Source organism: Mus musculus, chromosome 1, assembly GCF_000001635.26.
Source record: "Mus musculus strain C57BL/6J chromosome 1, GRCm38.p6 C57BL/6J".
NCBI lineage: Eukaryota > Metazoa > Chordata > Mammalia > Rodentia > Muridae > Mus > Mus musculus.
The window spans coordinates 195,130,188-195,155,823 of record NC_000067.6 but is presented as its reverse complement, the minus strand read 5'-3'; the positions used below and the strand labels follow the sequence as shown (position 1 = coordinate 195,155,823).

General features: G+C 38.4%; 2 protein-coding genes and 1 long non-coding RNA gene across 13 annotated transcripts in view; 2 read left to right on the top strand and 1 right to left on the bottom strand.

Annotated features, from left to right (window-relative positions):
• Nucleotides 1–19,013, top strand: part of Cr2 (complement receptor 2) — a 40,070-nt gene extending 21,057 nt beyond the window's left edge. For 3 of the 7 annotated variants that reach the window (XM_006497224.3, XM_006497225.3, XM_017314050.2), the window contains 7 exons: nt 307–699; nt 1,507–1,692; nt 4,067–4,252; nt 4,878–4,901; nt 5,780–5,852; nt 14,541–14,645; nt 16,026–19,013. In XM_006497224.3, the coding sequence (XP_006497287.1) occupies nt 307–699; nt 1,507–1,692; nt 4,067–4,252; nt 4,878–4,901; nt 5,780–5,852; nt 14,541–14,634 (956 nt within the window). In that variant the 3' untranslated portion in view covers nt 14,635–14,645; nt 16,026–19,013. Of the gene's footprint in view, nt 1–306; nt 700–1,506; nt 1,693–4,066; nt 4,253–4,877; nt 4,902–5,779; nt 5,853–14,540; nt 14,650–16,025 lie in introns of all 7 variants that reach the window. The other 4 variants (XR_865893.2, NM_007758.3, NM_001368765.1 and 1 more) reach the window with 4 other exon arrangements.
• On the bottom strand, nt 16,488–24,380 carry Gm32313. Of its 3 annotated transcripts, XR_865921.3 has the most exons (3): nt 22,866–24,380; nt 21,236–21,357; nt 16,488–20,894 (listed from the first exon to the last, which is right to left on the bottom strand). It is a non-coding gene; the product is annotated as a predicted gene, 32313 (long non-coding RNA). The 3 variants fall into 3 exon arrangements; XR_003948593.1 differs by having other exon boundaries at nt 16,488–23,071; nt 24,076–24,380; XR_865920.3 differs by having other exon boundaries at nt 16,488–21,357; nt 24,076–24,380.
• The window catches only part of Cr1l (complement component (3b/4b) receptor 1-like), a 32,860-nt gene continuing 31,477 nt past the window's right edge, over nt 24,254–25,636 (top strand). For 2 of the 3 annotated variants that reach the window (NM_001355060.1, NM_013499.2), the window contains exon 1: nt 24,254–24,636. In NM_001355060.1, the coding sequence (NP_001341989.1) occupies nt 24,519–24,636 (118 nt within the window). In that variant the 5' untranslated portion in view covers nt 24,254–24,518. Of the gene's footprint in view, nt 24,765–25,636 lie in introns of all 3 variants that reach the window. The other variant, NM_001355061.1, reaches the window with a different exon arrangement.

Genomic DNA, 25,636 nt, shown 5'->3' with positions numbered 1-25,636 from the left:
TTAATGGAGAGCAAGCTTACAACTACTTTAATAGTTTATACTTTTTCTTGCTATGTATAAGACATGTTAAATCTTTTAGTTTTGATCAAAACTATTTATTTCTTTATACTTTATTTTATTTTCTGAGTTTTTTGGAATGAACATGTAGTACTTACATAAGTATAACATTTGATAAAGTTATTTAACCGAAAGCATGCTCTAGTTTCCAAACCTTAAACAATTTTCTATTTATATAAAATATAAGGCACTTGTATAGTGTTGTTTATACTGTGATGAATGCTCAAATTCTCTACATCTCTTCTGCAGTTATTCTCTGTCAACCTCCACCAAAAATTGCAAATGGTGGTCACACAGGCATGATGGCAAAGCACTTCCTATATGGAAATGAAGTTTCTTATGAATGTGATGAAGGGTTCTATCTTTTGGGAGAGAAAAGTTTGCAGTGCGTAAATGATTCTAAAGGTCATGGCTCTTGGAGTGGACCTCCACCACAATGCTTACAATCTTCTCCTCTAACTCATTGCCCCGATCCAGAAGTCAAACATGGTTACAAACTCAATAAAACTCATTCTGCATTTTCTCATAATGACATAGTACATTTTGTCTGCAATCAAGGCTTCATCATGAACGGCAGCCACTTGATAAGGTGTCATACTAATAACACATGGTTACCAGGTGTACCAACTTGTATCAGAAAGGGTAAGCCATTTTCATGATAAAAAGTGAGATGTTTTACTAAATAAAAAGGCTCTTGAGTTTACTCTTTACCTAAAAGTAAAGCATCTAAAAGCTAAAGCAGTTAGTGTTTTTATAAGATTATCTGCTTTTCTCTGTCTTCTCATTTGATTCTTTTCTCTTTCCTTTCTATAGAGCAAGATTACCTGAAATGGTGATTAACATATAGACTAATCTGTAATTTATTCAATCTTATAACTTCAGAATTAGGAGAGTGAGCATACTTTTTGGCAAATACTTGACAAAAATATTCTTTGAAATTTTGATATTTAAGACTATTATTTCATGCAGAAGGAGAATGTTGTATGTAATGAAGAATGAAGCTGACCTTCAAACCCTCTAAATTGTCTCATAATTTAAGCTGTTATTTGACAGCTTGTTCTTGCTAGTGAGGTGCAGCTTCACTAACTTAAGCTCCACAGAGGTGTGGCTTCACTTACTTGTTCCTAGGCATTTGTATGTGTCATGCTTAGATTATAGCTCATTTTCTATGTAGAGGGACGATAATAGATGAATTAATTAAAAACACTCCTACATTTTGGGACCAACCAAGGGACAGACCTAGAATACCATGGTATGATAAATTATAATACTTTTGACTCTTTTAATCATAAATGGTGTAAAGAGGAAAAGCACACATTTGTCCAAACTTGAGAATGAACTAATTGTCTTGTTTCTCATTGCTTTTTTTGTGTTACTGTTTTCCAGAGATTGTGTTGTACATGTGTTACTCTGTGCCCAATTAAAAGTCTTTTCTTGTTGGTATCCAAGCTTCTTTAGGGTGTCAGTCTCCATCCACAATCCCCAATGGGAATCATACTGGTGGGAGTATAGCTCGATTTCCCCCTGGAATGTCAGTCATGTACAGTTGCTACCAAGGCTTCCTTATGGCTGGAGAGGCACGTCTTATCTGTACTCATGAGGGTACCTGGAGTCAACCTCCCCCTTTTTGCAAAGGTACTTTTTCTGCTTTGTTCTTGTTATTATTTTTCCTAACAAATAATTTGTCCTAAATATATATGTTCTTTTAAGCATTTTCAGATTAAAATTATTATAGATTAATTGTATGATAATTAAGTATATTTAATCAGTTAATACAAAGTTGAAGTGTTTTTTGTAATTTAAGCAACTAAGCAAAGATTATATTGCTATAGTGACCCTATTGTTAAAGTTATAATAAGAGTGCATTTGACAAACATCCCTAAACCTTCAGTCATATGATTATGGATATAAATTATAAAGAAGGCTTTTGTACCACTCACTCACCACTATGGAAAATATACTAGAATTCACTGTTTTTCATTTATTTAGAAAATATGAAAGTAAAAATTCTTGTTTGTCTTAACAATGTATTTTAAATTAATTAAATAAATAATTAATTAATTAATATCCCAAATGCTGCCTCCCTTCACAGAGTTCTTCACCCACTCCCCTCTACTCTTCACCTCTGAGAGTGTGCATCCCCCTACACCCTACATCCCTCTTCTCTGGGTCATCAAGTCTTTACAGGATTAGGTACATCCTCTCCCACTGGGACCAGACAAGGCAGTCCTCTGCTACATATGGTTTGGGGACCTTGGGCCAGCCTGTGTATGCTTTGGTTGGTAGTTTAGTCTCTGGGAGCTCCCCAGGGTCCAGGTTAGTTGACAATGTTGGTCATCCTATGGGGTTGCCATCCCCTTCAGCTTTTCAGTCCTTCCCCTAACTCTTCCATAGGGGTCCCCAACCTCAGTCCAAAGGTTGGCTGTAAGTATCTGCATCTGTCTCAGTCAGCTCCTGGTGGAGCCTCTTAGAGGAGCAAGCACAACATAGCATCGGAAATAGTGTCAGAGTTTGGTGCCTGCCCATGGGATGGGCTAGTCACTGGTCACCCATTCCTTCAATCTCTGCTTAATTTTTGTCCCTGCATTTCCTTTAGACAGGAACAATTTTGGGTCAGAAATTTGAAGGTGGGTTGGTATCCCCATCCCTTCACTAGGGGCCCCGTCTAACTACTGGAGGTGGGTGGGGTCTTCAGGTTCCATCTCCTCACTGATGGGTATTTTAGCTAAGGTTACCCACACTGAGTCCTGGGCACATTCCAGGTCTCTGGGATTTTCTAGAGGGTTAAAAGTGTTTTTGTTGTTGTTTTTTGTTTGTTTGTTTTGGTTTTTTTGGAACGTTACAAAAAGCTTTCACCTGGGGGTATATTAAAATATTCCATAAAGTTTTCTAAGATGATCCCTTCAAAAGGGAAAAGTTGGTGTAACGGCATGTGCTTAAGGGGTGGGAGGAGGGAGGAGATTGAGATGAAATAAATATTTTAAAAAGAAATATATAAACAAGTTACCAAAAATATTATATTTTAAATATGTTTAAGATTTTGTATTAGGTCACATTCACAGGTATCATAGTTTGAATATGGCTACCTGTGAATTTTATAAGCAGACTTTTGTTTATCCTGCCTAGCTACCAAACACATGAGACAGAGTATAAGATGTATTTAATCAAGCTTTGTGGCACAATATATGAGTAGTATTGACCTGTTATTAATCCTCTAAGATAATCTGGCTATCTTCTAGCCAAAATCCCTGAGATACTTGTATTTTAGTATTGATCAGGCTATCTCTGCTCCGGGTGTCTTCTTATGGTGTTTCATCCTCCCCTCTTCTATCTCTCTCTCCCTCTCCTGGCTGGGATCAGAAATCCAACCTTATTCTCTCCTTTGCTCAGCCATTGGCTGATCAGCTTTTATTGAGAAATCAGAGAATAAATGAGGAGCAATGTTTACACAACTTTGAAACAGGATACTCAGAATAAGATTACAATGCCATGTCCAAATTGCAATCAAATATGGGGGGCAGAGATATCAGCATTTGAACACTATAAGGATAACCTTTACGCAGTGCATAATATCATTATGCCTACACTGTACCCTGCAGGTTACAAGTTGAACACTATTGGTTTATATGCTCAAAATATAAAAGAAGAAATGAGAATGCATGTGCATGTTTAAGAACTGGAGAGTAAGCCTAGAAATCAAGAAAGAAAAGTAATCTGAAACATTTAATATTGTACATTCATCCCTTAGTATTTCTCCAAGAAGGTAGTAGAATTATTTAAATACTATTAGCATAGACATACAAGTAGAAAACAACCCAGTTTAATTTGCTCGGTAGTTGTAAAATGGTTGACAATAATGACTGCTCTATTGCCTTCTGCAATTCAGTGAAGCTTTGCTTACGATAATGAAATAAGTTGATTAACTTTCCTAGTAAGGACATTTTCTATTTTCTTGGTAAAATTACAAATCATGACTCAAACATTAGTAAGATTTCTTTTTCAATTGCAGAGGTAAACTGTAGCTTCCCTGAAGATACAAATGGAATCCAGAAGGGATTTCAACCTGGGAAAACCTATCGATTTGGGGCTACTGTGACTCTGGAATGTGAGGATGGGTATACCTTGGAGGGAAGTCCCCAGAGCCAGTGCCAGGATGACAGCCAATGGAACCCTCCCTTGGCTCTTTGCAAATACCGTAGGTGCAAGTGCTTTATTCTTGTTTGAATAACGTCCACGAAGGAGGGGAATGGAGTTTTTATCGGTGTAGTAGATTCCTGGGGCTTTGATATGGTGAAGAGTTATATGACAAGAAACTAACTAAAAGTTAATACAAGACAGTAATCAATACAAAGAAAAGTATAGTTGAGTATGGGGCACATCACATCAAAAGGGGCACAATAATCTAAAAGGAGAAAAAATGTAAAACACTGCTTTCTATTTTGGAAAAAAAAATACTGAAACTTCTCTCTTGGCTGATTTAACTACATACCAACTTGAGAGGTGCTCCAAAAACATGTCAACTAACCTGTTATAACAGTTCATATTTTCATTTGATCCTAAAAATCTCTGCCTAGAAAGCTGAGTGTATTGATAAATTTACAATTTATCTAATCAAAGTAAGAAGATATTTGTTGAGTTTTGGCAGACTCTTTTAGAGTGGGTGTAACTTGGGGAACCAATATCTATATCATAAGTAGACTAAGTAAGAGCTGAGTGTTGATTTCTGGGACATTATCAGATATAATGGTACTTATATGACATTATCTTGTACCTCTACTGATATTCTGTGTTGTTGTTGTTGTTTTTTAAATTCTCCTTAGGGTCAACTATTCCTCTTATTTGTGGTGAGTTTTCTTAAATACGTTGAGAGTGCTTATATTTTTTGTTAATATATAATTAAATATTTTACATTCTACACATTAATATGTTTCATTTTAATACATTGAATCTGATATTGTTTCATGTTTTAAGGGTATTTTAATGTTCTTGACACATTTTAAAATGTCTGTTTAGGTTAGAGTTAAAAATGTACTCAAGGTGGCCTAGTTGGCCATCACTGGGAAGAGAGGCCCCTTGGTTTTGCAAACTTTATATGCCCCAGTACAGGGGAACACCAGGGCCAAGAAGTGAGAGTGGGTGGGTAGTGGAGCAGGGTTGGAGGGGGTTATAGGGGACTTTCGGAATAGCATTTGAAATGTAAATGAAGAAAATACCTAATAAAAAATTGGAAAAAAATGTATTCAAGGAAAAAAATGTATTCAAGGTTTTAAATTGAAAGTCTCATTTCATTTGCTATTGGTATTTGGTACAATTTAAATAAGTAATCTTATTCTGCTATAGCAAAGCATATATCACAACAAATATTGTTGTGCAAAAATTATAGTATTTTGGTATTCTATGCTCCTAATTATACCCCAGGTTCAAGATTGTTTACCAATGAAACTGAAAAGAGCAACAACAACAAAAAAACTTGATGGAAAGTTGACTAGAGCCCTGTGGTCCATGTGCCTGGTGCTGCAAATAAAACATGGATTAGATACAATTAGAGAAAAGTAAAGCTTAATTATGATTGTTCAGTCGTTAACTGTTTATGGTTAAGAAAAATGTATTAGAAAAACATACTAACAACTTCCGTGCTACTATGAGTAGGCCCTACAATCAGTTTGCAGCAGTACATGTCACATTTTTTTCTGGTATTTAAATATTCATTTTCCCCCTTCAGGTATTTCTGTGGGCTCAGCACTTATCATTTTGATGAGTGTCGGCTTCTGTATGATATTAAAACACAGAGAAAGGTAAGTTCAAATGGATGTTTGACTAACATATACAACAGCTTTTCGGTTCTTGTCACCAATTAAACAAAACACACTTAAATGAACTGAAATGACAATGTAATTTCTAGAATAAAATGCTTTGTTGTTATAAAGGACAGATCGTTTATAGGAACTTAAAAGATACCCCATACATACCTTAATTTGTAAAAATCAAGTTAAAAAAAATCTAAGAGATAGCATAAAAACAAACACCAATGATAACACCGGAAGACATTTTGAAATGTTCTGTTTAGTGGTTCTCTTGCATTCTTTCTCTCTTTTGTTTTGTAAACTATCATGTAACCGCTTGTCTAATTTCCTTTAGTTTATATAAAGCTTTTAAATAATTATTGCCTTTTTATTAGATATTTTCTTTATTTACATTTCAAATGCTATCCCCAAAGCCCCCTATACCCTCCCCACGCCCTGCTCCCCAACCCACCCACTCCTGCTTCCTGGCCCTGGAATTACCCTGTAATGGGGCATATGATCTTCGCAAGATCAAGGGCCTCTCCTCCCATTGATGGCAGACTAGGCCATCCTTTGCTACATATGCAACTAGAGACACAGTTCTGGGGGTACTGGTTATTGTTCCTCCTATAGGGTTGCAGACCCCTTTAGCTCCTTGGGTACTTTCTCTAGCTCCTTCATTAGGGACCCTATGTTCCATCCAATAGATGACTGTAGGCATCCACTTCTGTATTTGCCAGGCACTGGCATAGCCTCACAAGAGAGAGCTATATAGGATCCTATCAGCAAAATCTTTCTGGCATATGCATTAGTGTCTAGGTTTGGTGGTTGTATACGGGATGGATCCCCTGGTGGGGCAGTCTCTGGATGGTCCTTCCTTTCATCTCAGCTCTGAACTTTGTCACTGTAACTCCTTCCATGGGTATTTTGTTCCTCATTCTAAAAAGTAGCTAACTATCCACACTTTGGTTTTCCTTATTCTTGAGTTTCATGTGTTTTGCAAATTGTATCTTGGATATTCTAAGTTTCTAGGCTAATATACGCTTATCAGTGAGTGCATATCATGTATGTTCTTTTGTGTTTGGGTTACCTCACTCAGGATGATATCCTCCAGATGTATCCAATTGCCTAAGAATTTCATGAATTCATTGCTTTTAATTGCTGAGTAGTACTCCATTGTGTAAATGTGCCACATTTTCTGTATCCATTCCTCTGTTGAGGGACATCTGGATTCTTTCCAGCTTCTGGCTATTATAAATAAGACCGTTATGAACATAGTGGAGTGTGTGTCCTTATTACAAGTTGGAACATCTTCTGGGTATATGCCCAGGAAAGGAATTGCTGGATCTTCCGGTAGTACTATGTCCAATTTTCTGAGGAATCGCCAGACTGATTTCCAGAGTGGTTGTACCAGCTTGCAGTCCCACCAACATTGGAAGAGTGTTCCTCTTTCTCCACATCCTCGCCAACATCTGCTGTCAACTGAATTTTTGATCTTAGCCATTCTGACTGATGTGAGGTGGAATCTCAGGGTTGTTTTGATTTGCATTTCCCTGATGATTAAGGATGTTGAACATTTTTTCAGGTGCTTCTCAGCCATTCAGTGTTCCTCAGTTGAGAATTCTTTGTTTAGCTCTGTACCCCAGTTTTTAAAAGTGTTATTTGATTTCCTGGAGTCCATCTTATTGAGTTCTTTATGTATATTAGATATTAGTCCCCTATCTGATTTAGGGTTGGTAAAGATCCTTTCCCAATCTGTTGGTGGCCTTTTGTCTTATTGACAGTATCTTTTTGCCTTACAGATGCTTTGCAATTTTAGGAGGTCCCATTTGTCAATTCTCGATCTTACAGCACAAGCCATTGCTGTTCTGTTCAGGAATTTTCCCCTGAGCTCATATCTTCGAGGCTTTCCCCCACTTTCTCCTCTATACATTTCAGTGTCTCTGGTTTTACATGGAGTTCCTTGATCCACATAGACTTGACCTTAGTACAAGGAGATAAGAATGGATCAATTCGCATTCTTCTACATGATACCCACCAGTTGTGCCCACACCATTTGTTGAAAATGCTGTCTTTTTTTCCACTGGATGGTTTTAGCTCCGTTGTCAAAGATCAAGTGACCACATCATTTCTGGGTCTTAAATTCTATTCCATTGATCTACCTGTCTGTCGATGTACCAGTACCATGAGGTGTTTTTTGTTTTTTGTTTTTTTTTTGTTTTTGTTTTTTTTTATCACAATTGCTCTGTAGAACAGCTCGAGGTCAGGCATGGTGATTTCACCAGAGGTTCTTTAGTCATTGAGAATAGTTTTTGCTATTCTAGGTTTTTTGTTATTCCAGATGAATTTGCAAATTGCCCTTTCTAACTCGGTGAAGAATTGAGTTGAAATTTTGATGGGGATTGCATTGAATCTGTAGATTGCTTTTTGCAAGATAGCCATTTTTACCATATTGATACTGCCAATCCATGAGCATAGGAGATCTTTCTGTCTTCTAAGATCTTCTTTGATTTCTTTCTTCAGAGACTTGAAGTTCTTATCATACAGATCTTTCACTTTCTTAAAGTCACACCAAGGCATTTTATATTATTTGTGACTATTGTGAAGTGTGTTGTTTCCCTAATTTCTTTCTCAGCCTGTTTATCCTTTGTGTAGAGAAAGGCCACTGATTTGTTTAATTTTATATCCAGCTACTTCACTAAAGCTTTTAATCAGGTTTAGGAGTTCTCTGGTGGAATTTTTAGGATCACATATATATATATATATACTATCATATCCTCTGCAAATAGTGATATTTTGACTTCGTCCTTTCCAATTTGTATCCCCTTGACCTTTTTTTGTTGTCTAATTGCTCTGGCTAGGACTTGGAGTACTATATTGAATAGGTATGAAGAAAGTGGGCAGCCTTGTCTAGTCCCTGATTTTAGTGGGATTGCTCCCAGCTTCTCTCCATTTAGTTTGATGTTGGCTACTGGTTTGCTGTATATTGCTTTGATTATGTTTAGGTATGGGCCTTGAATTCCTGATCTTTCCAAGACTTTTATCATGAATGGGTGTTGGATTTTGTCAAATGCTTTCTCTGCATCTAACGAGATGATCATGTGTTTTTTTTTTTTTTTTGTTTTTTGGTTTTTTTGTTTTTTTGTCTTTGAGTTTGTTTATATAGTGGATTATTTTGATGGATTTCCTATATTAAAACATCCCTGCATCCCTGGAATGAAGCCTACTTGGTCATGATGTGTTCTTGGATTCGGTTAGCAAGAATTTTATTGAGTATTTTTGCATTGATATTCGTAAGGGAAGTCTTCCTGAAGTTATCTTTGTTGGGTCTTTATGTGGTTTAGGTATCAGAGTAATTGTGGCTTCATAGAATGAATTGGGTAGAGTAACTTCTGTTTCTATTTTGTGGAATAGTTTGAACAGAAATGGAATTAGGTCTGCTTTGAAGGTCTGCTAGAACTGTGCACTAAACCCATATGGCCCTGGGCTTTTTTTGATTGGGAGACTATTAATGACTGCTTCTATTTCTTTAGCGGATATGGTACTGTTTAGGTCATAAATCTGATCCTGATTTAACTTTTGTACCTGGTATCTGTCTAGAAATGTGTCCATTTCATTCAGATTTTCCTGTTTTGTTGAGTATAGCCTTTTGTAGTAGGATCTAATTATGTTTTGGATTTCCTCATGTTCTGTTGTTATGCCTTCCTTTTCCTTTCTGATTTTGTTAATTAGATACTGCCCCTGTACCCTCTAGTGAGTCTGGCTATGGGTTTATCTATATTGTTGATTTTCTCAATGAACCAGCTCCTGGTTTGGTTGATTCTTTGAATAGGTCTTTTTGTTTCCACTTGGTTGATTTCAGCCCTGAGTTTGATTATTTCCTGTCTTCTATTCCTCTTGGGTGAATTTGCTTCCTTTTGTTATAAAGCTTTTAGGTGTGTTGTCAAGCTGCTAGTGTATGCTCTCTCTAGTTTCTTTTTGGAGGCACTCAGAGTGATGAGTTTCCCTCTTAGGAATGCTTTCATTGTATCCCATTAGTTTGGGTATGTTGTGGCTTCATTTTCATTAAACTCTAAAAAGTCTTTAACTTCTTTCTTTATTTCTTCCTTGACCAAGGTATCGAGTAAAGTGTTGTTCAGCTTCCACGTGAATGTTGGCTTTCTATTATTTGTTATTGAGGATCAGCCTTAGTCCGTGGTGATCTGATAGGATGCATGGGATAATTTTAATACTTTTGTATCTGTTGAGGCCTGTTTTGTGACCAATTATATGGTCAATTTTGGAGAAGGTGCTATGAGGTGCTGATAAGAAGGTATATCCTTTTGTTTTAGGATAAAATGTTCTGTATATATCTGTTACATCCATTTGTTTCATAACTTCTGATAGTTTCAATGTGTTTCTGTTTAGTTTCTGTTTCCAGGATCTGTCCATTGGAGAGAGTGGGGTGTTGAAGTCTCCCACTAATATTGTGTGAGGTGCAATGTGTGCTTTGAGCTGTACTATAGTTTCTTTAATGAATGTGGATGCCCTTGCATTTGGAGCAAAGATATTCAGAATTGAGAGTTCATCTTGGAAGATTTTACCTTTAATGAGTATGAAGTGCCCCTCCTTGTTTTTTTGATAACTTTGGGTTGGAAGTCGATTTTATTTGATATTAGAATGGCTACTCCAGCTTGTTTCTTCAGACCATTTGCTTGGAAAATTGTTTTCCAGCCTTTTACTCTGAGGTAGTGTCTGTCTTTTTCTCTGAGGTGGGCTTCCTGTAAGCAGCAAAATGTTGGGTCCTGTTTATGTAGCCAGTCTGTTAGTCTATGCCTTTTTATTTGGGAATTGAGTCCATTGATATTAAGAGATATTAAGGAAAAGTAATTGTTGCTTCTTGTTATTTTTGTTGTTAGAGTTGGGACTCTGTTTTTGCGGCTGTCTTCTGTTAGGTTTGTTGAAGGATTACTTTCTTGCTTTTTCTAGGGCATAATTTCCTTCCTTGTGTTGAAGTTTTCCCTTTATTATCCTTTGAAGGTCTGGATTCGTGGAAAGATATTGTGTGAATTTGGTTTTGTCATGGAATACTTTGTTATCTCCATCTATGACAGTTGAGAGTTTTGCTGGGTATAGTAGCCTGGGCTGGCATTTGTGTTCTCTCTCTTAGGGTCTGTATAACATTTGTCCAGGATCTTCTGGCTTTCATAGTCCCTAGTCAGAAGTCTGGTGTAATTCTAATAGGTCTGCTTTTATATGTTACTTGACCTTTCTCCCTTACTGCTTTTAATATTCTATCTTTATTTAGTGCATTTTTTGTTCTGATTATTATGTGTTGGGAGGAATTTCTTTTCTGGTCCAGTCTATTTGGAGTTCTGTAGGCTTCTTGTATGTTCATGGGCATCTCTTTCTTTAGATTAGGGGAATTTTCTTCAATAATTTTGTTAAGATATTTACTGGCCCTTTAAGTTGAAATTCTTCATTTTCATCTATACCTATTATCCTAATGTTTGGTCTTCTCATTGTGTCCTGGATTTCCTGGATGTTTTGGGTTAGGATCTTTTTGCATTTTGCATTTTCTTTGATTGTTGTGTCCATGTTCTCTATGGAATCTTCTGCACCTGAGATTCTCTCTTCCATCTTTGTATTCTGTTGCTGATGCTTGCATCTATGGTTCCTGATTTTTTTCCTAGGGTTTCTATCGCCAGAGTTGTCTCCCTTTGGGTTTTCTTCATTGTTTCTACTTCTATTTTTAGATCTTGGATGGTTTTGTTCAATTCCATCACCTGCTTTGTTGTGTTTTCCTGTAATTCTTTAAGGGATTTTTGTGTTTCCTCTTTAAGGTCTTCAACCTGTTTAGCAGTGTTTTCCTGTAATTCCTTGAGGGATTTTTGTGCTTCCTCTTTAAGGCCTTCTAACTGTTTTGCAGTGTTCTCCTGTATTTCTTTAAGTGAGTTATTAATGCCCTTCTTAAAATCCTTTACCAGTGTGCCTGACCCAAGAAACTGTATCTGATTACACATTGGTGAGAATAATCAGCCTAAATTGATGACTGACATTTGAACAGACTGAACAGTAATATTTTACCACAGAAATCTGGACCATTTTCTGAGGACTCAAAAGAGCTTGACAAGTGAGCTTCATAAATATCCAGTCCTTTGAGGACTTAATTAGGAAATCAGAATGCTTAATTTGAGACTCTTTTGAAAGAGGCACACCTCTTTACTCTCAGACTCAGTGTCTAGAGAGCACCATCACTGCACTTACTGTGTTTGTTTCCTGGTCTCCCCCAGACTCACCCACTGCTGCCGACTCCTGAGTGGGCTTGGGCACCTCAGAAGTGGCCGGCATCTCTTCAACTGGCAGAGAAAACTTTACATGTTTTTCTGTAGAGCTTTTGGATTTAAGGATGCTGTTGAGAAAGTTTTCAGTCTCCTGCTTGGCAAATTCAATTCTGTTTTCCAAATCCTTTTGTTTATACTTAAGTGATCTTATGACATCTTTAATAATCTTCTGTCCCACTGAAGATGTATTTTGCTTGATGGATTTCGCTAATGCAGAAGCCTTCTTTAATGCACCGCCTTGGAAATGGAGTCTGCTCTCCAGCAGCTGGGAGGAGAGCGGAGTATGTTATAGAAGTCTCGCCATTCGGGTCTCAGAAGAGTGGGCTGACTTTTTGTAAGTCATAAAGTATTCAGCTTCACTAATACAAAATGTACATTATTTTTTAAAAAAATCCTCTACTAGCATCATGAGATATGATTTTAAATCCGAGTCTTGCTTTTCGTGTGTGTTAGGGTATACAGGACTTGCTGTGGTGGGCATACTGGGTTCTGATGATGCCCAGTGGTCTTGGTGTCTGTTAGTAAGATTCTTATGTTTGCCTTTCGCCATCTGGTAATCTCTGGTGTTAGATGTTCTAGCTGTCTCTGGCTGGAGCTTGTTCCTCCTGTGATTCTTTAGCCTCTGTCAGCACTCCTGGGAGTCCAACTCTCTTCTGAGTCCTGGGGTCAGAGCCCTCTCTGGAGGCTGACTCTCTTCTGGCAGCGAAGATGCCCAGGGGTCTGGGTCTCAGCTCTGTCTCCTGGCTGAGGATGAAGGCCCGAAGGGACCCTGTCCAAGAAGTTCTGCTGCTTCTGGTGCCCATGTGCTCTTCTGTGTAGACTGGTCTCAGTGATCCAAAGATTCTTGGTATGCTAAGGTCTGCCTTTGCCCTTTGACCCTGTTGCTGCTAGCACAAGACTCTCTGGATTTTTTAGAACAGATGTTGCTTTCCACTCACTAGTGATCTCAAGATTCTGGGTGTGTTAGGGTGCCTGCATCGTGGAGAGTCCTCTGGGGACCTTGGGACCCTCTGCCGAGATCGTGCCCAAGATGGCGCGGGGGTGGCTTTTTTGTTTGTTTGTTTGTTTGTTTGCATTTATGGAACTAACAATTTTCCACTAAGCAGGCATTGAGGGAAATCTAGCAAGGTCAGGAGCAGTTAAATATTGAAAAGCCCTCTACACTATGATAAGAAGCTGTGTGACCTGTAAGATCATTGCAAGAAAATAAAGTCTTCAAATTTGCATTTCCAGAAGCAAGGTAGGGTTCAGGAGGCTATAGCACTGCTATGAAGAAAATAGATTTTCTGAACTTAATGATTTGTATTAGATGTGGAAAGAAAAGACACATAGAAAGATCCCAGGGAGAGGCATTCACTGATTGGAGAGAGGGAGAATATGGGGCAGTATTATGAGGCATCTGTGATGTAGAGTTTAAAGGGGTCTGGACTCAGGTAAGTAACATACAGTGGAAGTCTTGAGATCACAAAGAACAAAAAAGGTGAAATCACAATGAGATGTAATATTTAAAGGGGGAGGAAAAACATAGAGAAGGAGGAAAGCTAGAAGAATGATACTTAAGGAATTAAAAAGAAAAGATCTCAAAGACAAAAATTGGGCTGTCATTTGTATGGCTTTTCACACAGGAGATAATTTTAGCCAAGAGTAATTAAAATTTTAAAGAAGTAGAAAATGTGGTTTCTAAGCTTGCTATCAAAACACAACATGTGTAGGAATATTTGAAAAAAATGGATATCTAAAAATAATTCATAATGTCCCTGTCTGCTTATTATCACTTATTAATGTGTTATAACATAGGACCATATATTCTAGAGTCTGAATTGATATGAACCCAATCAGTTATGTTTTTCTTGTTTGTTTGTTGTTCGAGACAGGGTTTCTCTGTGTAACATCTCTGGCTACCCTGGAACTTGATTTGTAGAACAGGTTGACCTTGAACTTACAGAGATCTGCCTGCCTCTGCCTCCCAAATGCTGGGATTAAAGTTGTGCACCACCACGTCCAGCAACAAGCCTATTTTTAAAAGTTCCTAACACTGATTTCAATTCCATTTTCTAACTTACTTAAATTTATTTTCTACTAATTGAAATTCTTCTAAAGCTTTTATTGTTTTGTAAATGAGAGCAATAAGTTTTCTAGTATCAGCTTGTAACTGAACAATACCAAACAATTACCAACAAAAAATTACCAAAAGTTATTTATTTGTATGTGCCGTTAAAATTGGGGCCTATGCTGTTTAATATTTTAAAAAATGAGATGAAATACCATGTGAATATACAATTTTCTGTGAGTGATAGAAATCTGACAGCTAATGAATCCTTACTATAATCACAATTAATGAGTAAATATTTTACTGTTTTTTATGTCTCCTTTTTAGCAATTATTATACAAAGACAAGACCCAAAGAAGGAGCTCTTCATTTAGAAACACGAGAAGTATATTCTATTGATCCATATAACCCAGCAAGCTGATGACATGACAAGTTGGTATATAATGAAATTGAAATATAGTTTCTTATACATAGGTCAAGATTTGCTTTAATATTTTCTCATAGTATTTTTAAATCATGGCCTTAAGGAAATATTATTCTTTTTCAGTCTTTATATCCATGAACAATATTATTAGCTTACCTACTTCATATTCCAACTGACAATCTTATTTAAACAAGCATTTTTCTATTCAGTATATATGTAACAAATGTAATTAATAAAATGATTAAGAATAATTTAAAATTATTAAAAATAAAATAAAGTCAGATACGGTGGTATGTACCTATAATTCTAGTACTTAGGAAGTGGGAGAAAGATCAGGAATTTAAGGCTGACATTTGAATTTAGCTATATAGTGAATTGGAGGGGAGAGTGGACTGTATGAGGCTCTGTCTCCAAAAAACAATCAAAAACAGAAACAAAACTAAGAGAAAATGAGTAAGAATAAATATTATTAAAGAGAAATAAGCAAGGAAAGATGATAGAGAAAAGAAAGTGATTACATTGAAAGTATTCACCATGAAAATGGCATTTAAGTTTAGTTATTTCTTTAGAAGTTTTCTCATAAGCTTCAGCTCTTTATAAAATTCCATTTAGTAATAGACACATTCACCATTCAAATAAACTGTATTTTTAAAAATCTTACATGATTTTGTCTTTCTGAAGTCAGTGATTTCCTAAATAGAATATACAATTCTAGGGTCTTAGGAGTTTATAATTTAATGGTAATTCATTCTAGAACACACCTTTGGTTATTTTAGCCAATTTCTCCATCTACAAATTTAGCTCCCTCAACCCCAAAACTTAAATATTACTCAGGGAACAACTTCTCTCAGACCACCCATCCTCTCTCACTATGCCTTAGATCTAACCTTTAGACTATTAAGATAAAAAAACAAAAACACCAACAGAAACCCCTCCCATTGAGAACCAGCTTTCTGTCTCATCTGTTATGTAATTAAACTCGTGTGTGTGTGTGTGTGTGTGTGTGTGTGTGTGTGTGTGTGTGTGTGTGTGTGGCATGTAGGGACAGTTAAAAATCACATGGAGGGATGGAAAGATGTCTCAACAGTTAGAAACACCTGCTGGTCTTCCAGAGGACCTAGGGTTGGGTTTAATTCTTAGCACCTACATGGCAGCTTACAACTATATAAAATTCCAATTCCAGGGAATTAGCCTCCTCTGGTGACTATGGGTACCAGGTACACATAAGGTGCACAAACATACATGAACGCAAAATAGCCTGTAGTTGTTTGAATAAAAATGGTCACTATTAGGCCCATAGAGAGTAGCACTATTAGAAGGCTGTTGTAGTAGTTATGGCCTTGTTGGAGAAAGTATGTCTCATTCTCTTCTTTTTTTGTTGCCTGCAGATCAAGATGTAGAACTCTCAGCTACCTCTTCAGCACCATATCTGCTTACATGCCACCAAGCTACCCTCCACGACAATAATGGACTAAACCTCTGATTTGTAAGCCAGCCCCAATTAAATGTTTTTCTCTATAAGAGTTGTCAAAGTTATGGTGTCTCTTCACAGCAATAGAAACCCAAAATAAGACAGAAGTTGAAACTAGGGACTGGGGTATTGTTGTGATAGACCTGACCATGCTTTTGTTTGGAGACATGTGGACTTTGGGTTTGGAAAGCAGTGGAATGCTTTAAGCACAGTTTAATAGACCACCCTAGAAGGAGCACAGAAGACAATGATGTTTAGGGTGATTTGAACTATGAGGGCCTGGTTCAAGAGGTTTCAGATAAGAAGAACTTTAGTATGTGGCCTACAGATTGTTCTTGTGATATTTCAGAGAAGGTAGTGGCTGCTCTCTGCTCTTGTCAAAAAAAAAAAAAAAAAAATTGCCCATGGCTAAATGGAAGAGTTTGGATAAATTTTATGTTGGCAAAGGAGATCTCAGAACAGTCTAGATTGACTCTGTTGTGCAGTTACTAGTGGTCACTTTTATGCAGACCTATAACTAATAGGAGCAAGCTGAGCAAGGAAAAATACAAAATGTAACATTTGAGGAGAAAAGGAACACGGAAAGTGTCAACAGTTTAAAGGAAAGCAAGACCCTACCTAACTAAGCTTCCTGTTTGTAAAAAAGAATTAAAGAAAAGTGAAAGGGAATTAAAGAAACGTTTAGGGCAAAGCATGGTAGTGTACACTTTTAATCCCAGAGTTTAAGGTTAGCCTGGTCTGCAAAGCAAGTTGCAGGACAGCCATGCTTATGCAATGAAGAAAGTTTCTAAAACAGAAAGATAGTGAAAAATTATTTGAATGAGGGCCCCAGCCAACAACATATCATGGTGGCTTTGGCTATGTGGTTCTGGCTGTAAAGTCAAGGATACAAGAAAGGGGTCATGGACTCTTCTGTTGTGGCTAGGAAAAGCTAAAGAGGCCAGACATGTGTCAGGAGTGTCCCTGCATGGAGACCTAGAGAGGTCATTGTGTGAAGCTATGAAGGTGAAGCCTGGATTGCCTTGAAGACCCCAAAATGTTGGAGATACCAGAGCTGTGGGATACCTTCAAAGGAGAGCTGCTAACAGAGAATGGAATCAGTCCATGAGAAAGAGGCATATTGCAGTCAACAAAGATGAAAGGAGTTGGAGGTCTGAAGAATATTTTAACTTCAGACATGGAGATACAGAGTTTGCCCAGATAGTTTTTGATTCAGAATTTCTTCGATGCTCCCCTTTATATTTATAATGTATATCCTATGACATTATATTGAGGCCCACAGAGAAGAACAACAAACAGAACTCATGGGATGTGGCACAATCATGATGGGTGTGCCTCAGAGAGGCAGAGCTCCAAGGACTAGATGTCTTGAGGACTTGATGCTGTTATGGAAATCGCTCTATAGTTCTCTCAAACATCATGCTGCTCCTAAACTATGAGTTGTATGAAAACTCTAAGGGGTCTCCCAGCCCCTGACTGGGCAGTATCTTTGACACTTAGCAATAATAGTGATTGATCTTTTTCAAGCTTTGCTGCTGGTGCAGATGAATGATTCATTTATAAACCTCAGTAAGACTTAGAGTTATACATGTCTAGTAACATTCACCACCCTTAGAAAGAATTTGGAGATATGGATTGTTAGGAAAGTTAGGTTAAGATGTTTTTGCTAGTATATTTGATATAGAAAATTTTAGAGAACAATCTGAAGTCCAGAAAGGAACATTCTTAATAGTTGGGCTAGGAAAATTTTGAGGTCAGGGGATAAGAACAATGGAAGCCCAACATTGGCTGACATGCCTCTCTTGCTAAAGCTGGGCTAATGATCAAGGTGATGATTAATTTCATGTACTCATTTTTGCCCTCAGCTTCCTGGTATTGATTAAATAAAAAATTGTTAATGAGTAGATGTGCACCCTAAGGATTTAAAGTAGAAGTGACTGATTTTTTCTATAAAAATTTAGATTTGTGATTCCTTTAAGATTTTTATAAGATTACTTTTTAAGATAAAATTATTCTTTCTTTGCAACTGCAAATTTCTGCCTGCCAGTAAAAGAAACTGGCTGAGAAAATTAGCCTGCTTGCTTATACTTTGTTAATATATAACAAGTGCTTGCTTACAAATGCATGTGGGTTTTTGAAAATATTTTTTAATACATGATACATAAAGCATTTGATCATGAGATGATATAGGGGGACACTTTTTTTCTTTTCTTTTTCTATGTATACTCACTGTAATTTTTCACTTAAAGAAAAATGGAATGTTGTCACATTGTAATTTTTATCCTGCTTGAGAGATTTTGGTGAGTCACATAAGCTATGGGGGAAAATAAAGTTAAGAGAACTTGTATAATAATTAAGAAGATTCTGTATCTGTGTGTTCTGCTGACTCCATGCCCCCTACTTCAGACTCTGATGTGTCAAAGCTGGATATCCTTATATGTTGGAAGTATGTGATCTGCTTTTTGATTTTGATTTTACAGGAATTAAAGTTAAAAGAATGGATGAGTCTCAGAAGAAGCTTTGAACTTTGGACTTTCAAACAAGTTTGAGATTGTTATAGACTATGGGGACTTCTGAGATTGGAGTCAATGCATTTTGCATTATGATATGGCTAAATCCTATTGGGTCCAGGAAGTAGAATGTGGTAGTTTGAACAAAATGGCCCCTATAGGCCTATTGGGAGTTGGACTATTAGGAAGCTTGCCCTTGTTGGAGTAAATATGGCCTTGTTGAAGGAAGTGTGTTTCATTTACTTTTTTGCTGCCTGAGGATCAATATGTAGAACTCTCAGCTACCTCTCTAGCACTATGTCTGACTGCATGCTGCCAACTTTCTTCCCATGACAATAATGGACTAGAACTCTGAACTGTAAGCCTGCCACAATTAAAAGTTTTTCTTTATAAGAGTTGCCATGGTCAGAGTGTCTCTTCATAGCAATAGAAAACCAAATTAAGGCACATCCAGACACAGAAAATAATTAAAAAGAAAATAACCTCTACAGGAACTGAAGACTAATATTACATCCCAAGGAATCTGTCCTATCTCCTAGTCTCTTCTCTTTCTGGCTTCACCCTCTAGAAAACACTCTCTAAACACTGATGAAAATATTTGCTGACAATGTGAAACCTATAACTTTTGTATTCCAATGCCAGCTACATTTCTGCTTAACTGCTGGGGTGCCCGGTACGCTGATCAGGGGAGGCAGAACACAGTCCATCATAGGGGGTCTCCGTCCATGTTTCCCTGGGTGAGAAACAGAGGAGTCTGAGATGGAGATGCTGTGGTTCCTAGTCACCTGTGTACCCAGGTGCTGCCAGCACTGCTGGGATTTGGGAACAGGGCTCTGCGGGTTTGAGCTTTCCCTCTCCAGGCAGGAAGGAGGAAGGCTGAGACCTTGATGGAAGCAAAATTCCAAGTGACTGCCAATAGTAAGGACAGCTTGGAAGGAAAAAGCCCTTCTCTAAAAGATTTAGGATATTTATGCTGAAGGCCTTCCCTGAGGAGGTCCTTCATGAAGGAGACAGTCCTTGCTTGTCCAAACTGTTTTTATTTGATGGCAGCGGTGAATGCATACACCTTACCCAGGGTAAATCAGGCATTAAATACCTTTTTTGGAAAGGAAAGCCCAGGAAGGTATGCTCATTTGGCTAAACATTTGGGAGCCTATCTAGAAACTGCATTAGCATGGAGAACTCCAGGTTTTAATGTTATGTGACCCATTGTCATGGTCCTCTCAGGGCAGGTGACATGGTTACGTGTTCCGGATCAGGTAATTTTCCAGGGAGTGGGCTCCACACATACCATTCTAAATTTTAAGATTCCCTGGGGTTTGAGCCTACTCAACCTTAACAGTTCTTCTGTCTGGTGGCATAGTTCACTTGCCACACATTCTAGTACATATTGCTTCTGTGGTCAACAATTCCTTCAAACAGGCCATTTAATAGATGTGCTTTATCACCTTAGGACAAAAGCATGCAAACAAACCATTGGAAATAGTAAAGGAAATGAGAAGACAGTAAAACCTGCAGTGTCTGACTAGTTTTGGAGCTTTGGATAGGAATAATCTACCTCAGTGTTTCTTAGACGGGATGGTTTTGTCTAGAGTCATTGTGGTAGTTAAAACTAGAGGAGGGAAATACACCTGGTACCCAGTGGGTAGAGGACAAGGCTGCAGGCAAACACACTACAATTCACATGGAAGTCATTTATAATGAAATATTTAATTGATTAAAGAACAGTGGGGACATCAAGCAGAATTACATAGGTTGCTAAAACTTAGGAAACTCCCCTTGTGATCAGATACTAGGGAAATCTGGGTTCCCTCTTGGAGTTCTTAATCTCATTAATAAAATAAACCAAGAATGGAATCAAACAGGAGCTCAAGGACAATTTTACTAAACTTTCACAGAAACTGTTCCCCAGACTCTGTAAGTTGTAGACCTCAGCAGTTACCCAGAAGAGGGAAATAGAGAAGAAAACAATTCATGCCAGTTGAGTTATACCATCATGGAGGTCAGCCATATTGTGGCAGGCAATCACACGGTAGAGAGGATGTCTGTAGAAAAAGAGTGAAACACAAAGTATTTGGGAAACCTAAAGTGTTAGGGAAAGTATGCTTAGAAGAGAGGTAGAAAGAAGGACTGGAGGGATGGCTTACTGGGTAGGAGTACTGGTTGCTATTCCAGAACACTAGGCTTCAATTCCAACTCCACATAATGCTAACACTCCACATAATGTAACTCCCAAACTGAAGAGATCTGAATCTCTCTTCTGGTCCCTGTATGTACTGAACATAGGCAGTGCACAGACAAACATGTATTCAGGCAAAAAACATCCATACACATAAAAGCAAGTAAATAAAAATGTAGAAACAAACAAACAATAACAACAACAAAACCAAAGAAAGAAAAGAAAAAGAAAGAAAATGAAGTCATTCTTTTCTGTGTGCTTCAAAAAAGTTGGTGACTTACAAATCAACAATAGCTATACTCTGTAAAAGATTATAATGGAGCATGGGGCGGCGGGGGGGGGGGTGTAGAAATTTCGGGAAGGCAAAAAAAGCAAAGTATCTCATTTAAGTGATAATTTTTCTAACTATCTCTTTAGCACGGCTTTATGTGAGCCTACCTTTCTAGAGGCGGTCTTTTGGCCAGGTGATTGATCTTGTCCAACTGGAATATTAGTCATCTATACAGGCCAGGTATTTTAATTTTTTGACCAGAAGGATTATCCCTTAATACGTTGTTATCCTAGCACAAGGATCGAAATGAAATAAATTGTCATTAAAGTAATGGGAAGGCTAGGCTGACTCCATGATAAGCTTCAGATTGGCAGTTCAGGGGACGAGGCCTAAATCTCTGTTTCCAAGAACTGGGCAAATCCAGGCAAGTCTAGGCCTCAGAAGCTGCCCTGCCACCTGGCCTGAAGCAAGGACAATGGGTCAGCAGCAGTTTCCAGACTTCCTCAGCAAGTTTCCAGACTTCTCCAGCAACAGCTTCTAGCCCCTCCAGGTCCCAGCAATGGAGTATCATTAGAGATAGCCAAGATTAAGATAGAGGTCACCTAACCCTCCCTGGAATTCCCCTAATGTGCTTTAAAACAGGCCTGGGAGCTCACTTTGGGATCGCTCTATCTTTGTAGATGGTAGACCCCAGCATGCTGAACTTCTGCAAAATAAAACACTCTTTGCGTTTACATATTATTTGAGACTGCAGTATCATTCTTCAGAGAATCAGGGACCCTGTCTTAGTCAGGGTTTCTATTCCTGCACAAACATCATGACCAATAAGTAAGTTCAGGATGAAAGGGTTTATTCAGCTTACACTTTCCACATTGCTGTTAATCACTAAAGGTTGTCAGGACTGGAACTCAAGCAGGTCAGGAAGCAGGAGCTGATGCAGAGGCCATGGAGGGATGTTACTTACTGGCTTGCTTCCCCTGGCTTGCTCAGCCTGCTCTCTTATAGAACCCAAGACTATGAGTCCAGAGATGGTCCCACCCTCAAGGGGCCTTCCCCCTTGATCACTAATTGAGAAAATGCCTCACAGCTGGATCTCATGGAGGCACTTCCCCAACTGAAGCTCCTTTCTCTGTGATAACTCCAGCCTGTGTCAAGTTGACACACAAAACCAGTCAGTACAGTCCCTTACAGTAAGACCAGTTGTCACTAATTCTTCGTTTTTCACTAGCCACACTCAGCGTTAGAGCAATGGAGGCAAAATAATAGAGAATTGAAATTTTTGTTGTTCTGTCCAATAAGTACTGTAAGTGAAGGTGTATATAAAATGGTGACTGTAAGGATGGAGCACAAACTTAATCTAGCAAGAGACCAGTTGTGGCAGGTCTATGGGTTTGCAGACACTGTGAAATGGAGATTTTGAGAATCAGGACACTGGGAGTGAACCAGAAGGGTAGGACTTGTGGTTAAGAGGGATAGTTAAGCTCATGGAGAGGACACAGTTATAATGACAGTTCTAGGATATTCTCATGAGCCTTGGTGGCATAGTAGAGTGGAGGACAAGATCATAGGCAAAGATAATTTAAGGAACGGTGAAGCCAAGCATGTGGAAAAAAGTTTCTGTAATCTTTGAAGCCAATGAGGAGTGAGAGAAGAGGAGCATTGTTGGAAGTAAATATCAGCCAGGAGCTAAACCCATCAAGGACTCAGGGAAGAAAGTGGATGCTAAAATGTAACCTCCAAACAATGTGGGGATAGCAGTGTATTCTGATAGCATATGGTGCAAGAAAGTATACTTACCTGCAATATAACTTCTTCCATACTTTTTCGAGAATAACTTAAATTCTAAATCCAAAGTGCTAGCAGGACTGGTTCCATATGAAAGCTTCGGGGAAGAATCTGCTTATTTGTTCCACATTTTAGAGGCTGCTATCATTTGCTCTCTGGAGGCAGCAACTTTGATCTCTGCCCTCATTGTTCTTCCTCTCTGATTTAGGACTATGTTCCTGTAAGGTTCCTTAGGGTTATTAAGCCCACTTTGGCAGACAGGATTACCTCCCCACTTAAATGTTCTTGATTTAATTTAATTAGCCATTTCTTTTCCTGCCGTATAAAGTACCTATCACAGGTTCTGAAAACAGAATGTGGACATGTTTGTTCGCATGTCCTATTTCTCTCTTGGAATATTTGAGTTCTTAATTCTATTCCCCAAACTTGGCTCTTTATATTTGTTATTTCTAGAAGCACTACCACCAATCTCTGAGTAGGGCTCTCTCTCTCTCTCTCTCTCTCTCTCTCTCTCATTAGTATTAAGAAAGGAATTAAAATTCAGTGCAAATCCTGTTTATTCCATTTCTGAAAACTTATTAATTGTTCATCTGCCATCAAATCTCACTTGGATGATGGCAAGGCCTGGCTTCGCTCCCTGATTCATTACTGCACTATCCTGGTCTAGGCTGAATAGCACTGACATGGTTGTGAACAAAAACTTCCGGAAAGAAACTGCGTCTGACTGTGAAAGGAAATTCCTGAAAGTTAACTGTTTCTGCAAAGACTATTGGCTGATTAGAATTTCAGTACTCTGGAGAGATTGCAATTTTGCTGGTCCAGAGACCAATAATTACCTTATCTTGGGCTAAGTCAGAACTAACATCATGATACAATAGATACAAAACAAACAAACAAACAAACAAACAAAACCACAAACAACCTTTTAGAATCTACTGACTTATCAGGCAACTAGCTTCTACCAATACAAAAGCCGAGTGCCATTAGAGTCATCCTGAGCCTATAGAAAAGCTTCCACTACCTGCTTCTTGTATGTACCCAACAATATATTTTAAACTTGCCTTAATTTGTGACTTTCTCTGCTCTGTAAAACCACAAAAACTTTATGAAACTGCTTCCATGAAATTTGGGGTGACCATATCATTGTTCCAGGGTCATGATCACTCAAAATGGCTTCAGAATAAACTCCTAATCCTTTTAAGATGAGAGCTATGGTTTTTACCTTTCATTTTTTGTTTCCAGCGGCACGTTACATCCGAATTCATCATAAGGAAATAGGTTCTTACTGTATACTAGACAGGGTATGCAACTGTCAGCTCACTGTTGCAGATTAGGGTTAGGCTCCACCCTTGCAGATTTTTAAAAGGAGTAAGGCCGGGCTATATGCAAACCGAGTTCCCATAATGCCTTGTTTTCTTTGGAGTCGAAGGTTCCTGCAAGTGGAAAACTTCCTGGAGCTGACCTACTAGGTATTGAACCAGTTTCTGCATTGCTGAATCAATCTCCCAAGGGTAATTCCACAGAAATCCCAGGGGCTTGGAGTAAACAAGACCGCGCCTAGCCCAGCTAGAGGAAGTTTTATTCCGGAACCCAGCGCCATTTCTGGGTGGGACTGCTTTCTACACCATTTGCCGTAAAACGTTGTTTGAGAACGGTGTGAGGGGAATGGAGGTCTCTTCTCGGAGTTCAGAGCCTCTGGATCCGGTGTGGCTCCTTGTAGCCTTCGGCCGGGGAGGAGTCAAGCTAGAAGTTTTGCTGCTGTTCTTGCTGCCATTTACTTTGGGTGAGCTGCGGGGAGGCCTGGGGAAGCACGGACACACGGTTCACCGGGAACCCGCGGTAAATAGGCTCTGCGCAGACTCCAACGCTGGTCTGGGCTGCCTGTGAGTGCTCAGCGCCCCTTTCCCATGGGTGAGCGTGGGGCGCCCTCTACCCAGATCTTGGGTCGTACGCAGCCGGCAGGAACGCGTGGTCTCCCAGCTGCTTGTCTTTATTAGCTGTACGCTGTGCTTTTCTGTGCTGAATGTAGTGAGAGAAACGGTGTGGGGAGCAGGGGGTTGCAGGAATATTGAGAGATGCAATTTCTAATCCTAGAATTTGGTTATGAGGAAAGTTAATATTTTTGTGTTTCCTTATCTGTGAAATGGAGATATTGATGTCTTTCGTGGTATTGGTATTTAATAGGTGCCATCAAATATCTAACCCAATTTCAGCTCCTTAATTTATTTCTATCTTGAGACATTCCCTATGCACTTTCTCCGAAGGCCTAGACAAACAGGCCCAGGGATACAGTTTTCACACAGTGAGACTGTGTACTTTATCTCCCACCCCAAATCCTCATTAACTCCCTTGAGCTTCCACTTTAAGGAAGGTCCTTCCACTCCCACTCCAAGGTAAGATTTGAAAAGCTAGCAAGCCTCAAGGTGCAATGAAATATTTGCAAGTAGAAAAGACTGTAGAATTTACATATTAAATTTTACTGATGGTTAAGAACAAAATAGAGTGCCCATTTTACCCACCATGAAAGTTCTAATTTCCCTTTCCTTTCTCCTTAATCAGAACTTTCTAAGAGAAAGACTTCCTTGAAGTCTTTTGCATTGTTTGTTTTTTATTGTATTTCCAAAGTTAAATGAAAATGATTTTTTTCCAACATATAGTTATTGGTTACATATTATTTGACTCTCTCTGCCACATAATTAATGCTGCTAAGACTTAAAAGAAAATAACTGAGTCTAGAAGTTAAATCAAAATATGTATTGGAAAGTACATTAACAAAATGAAAT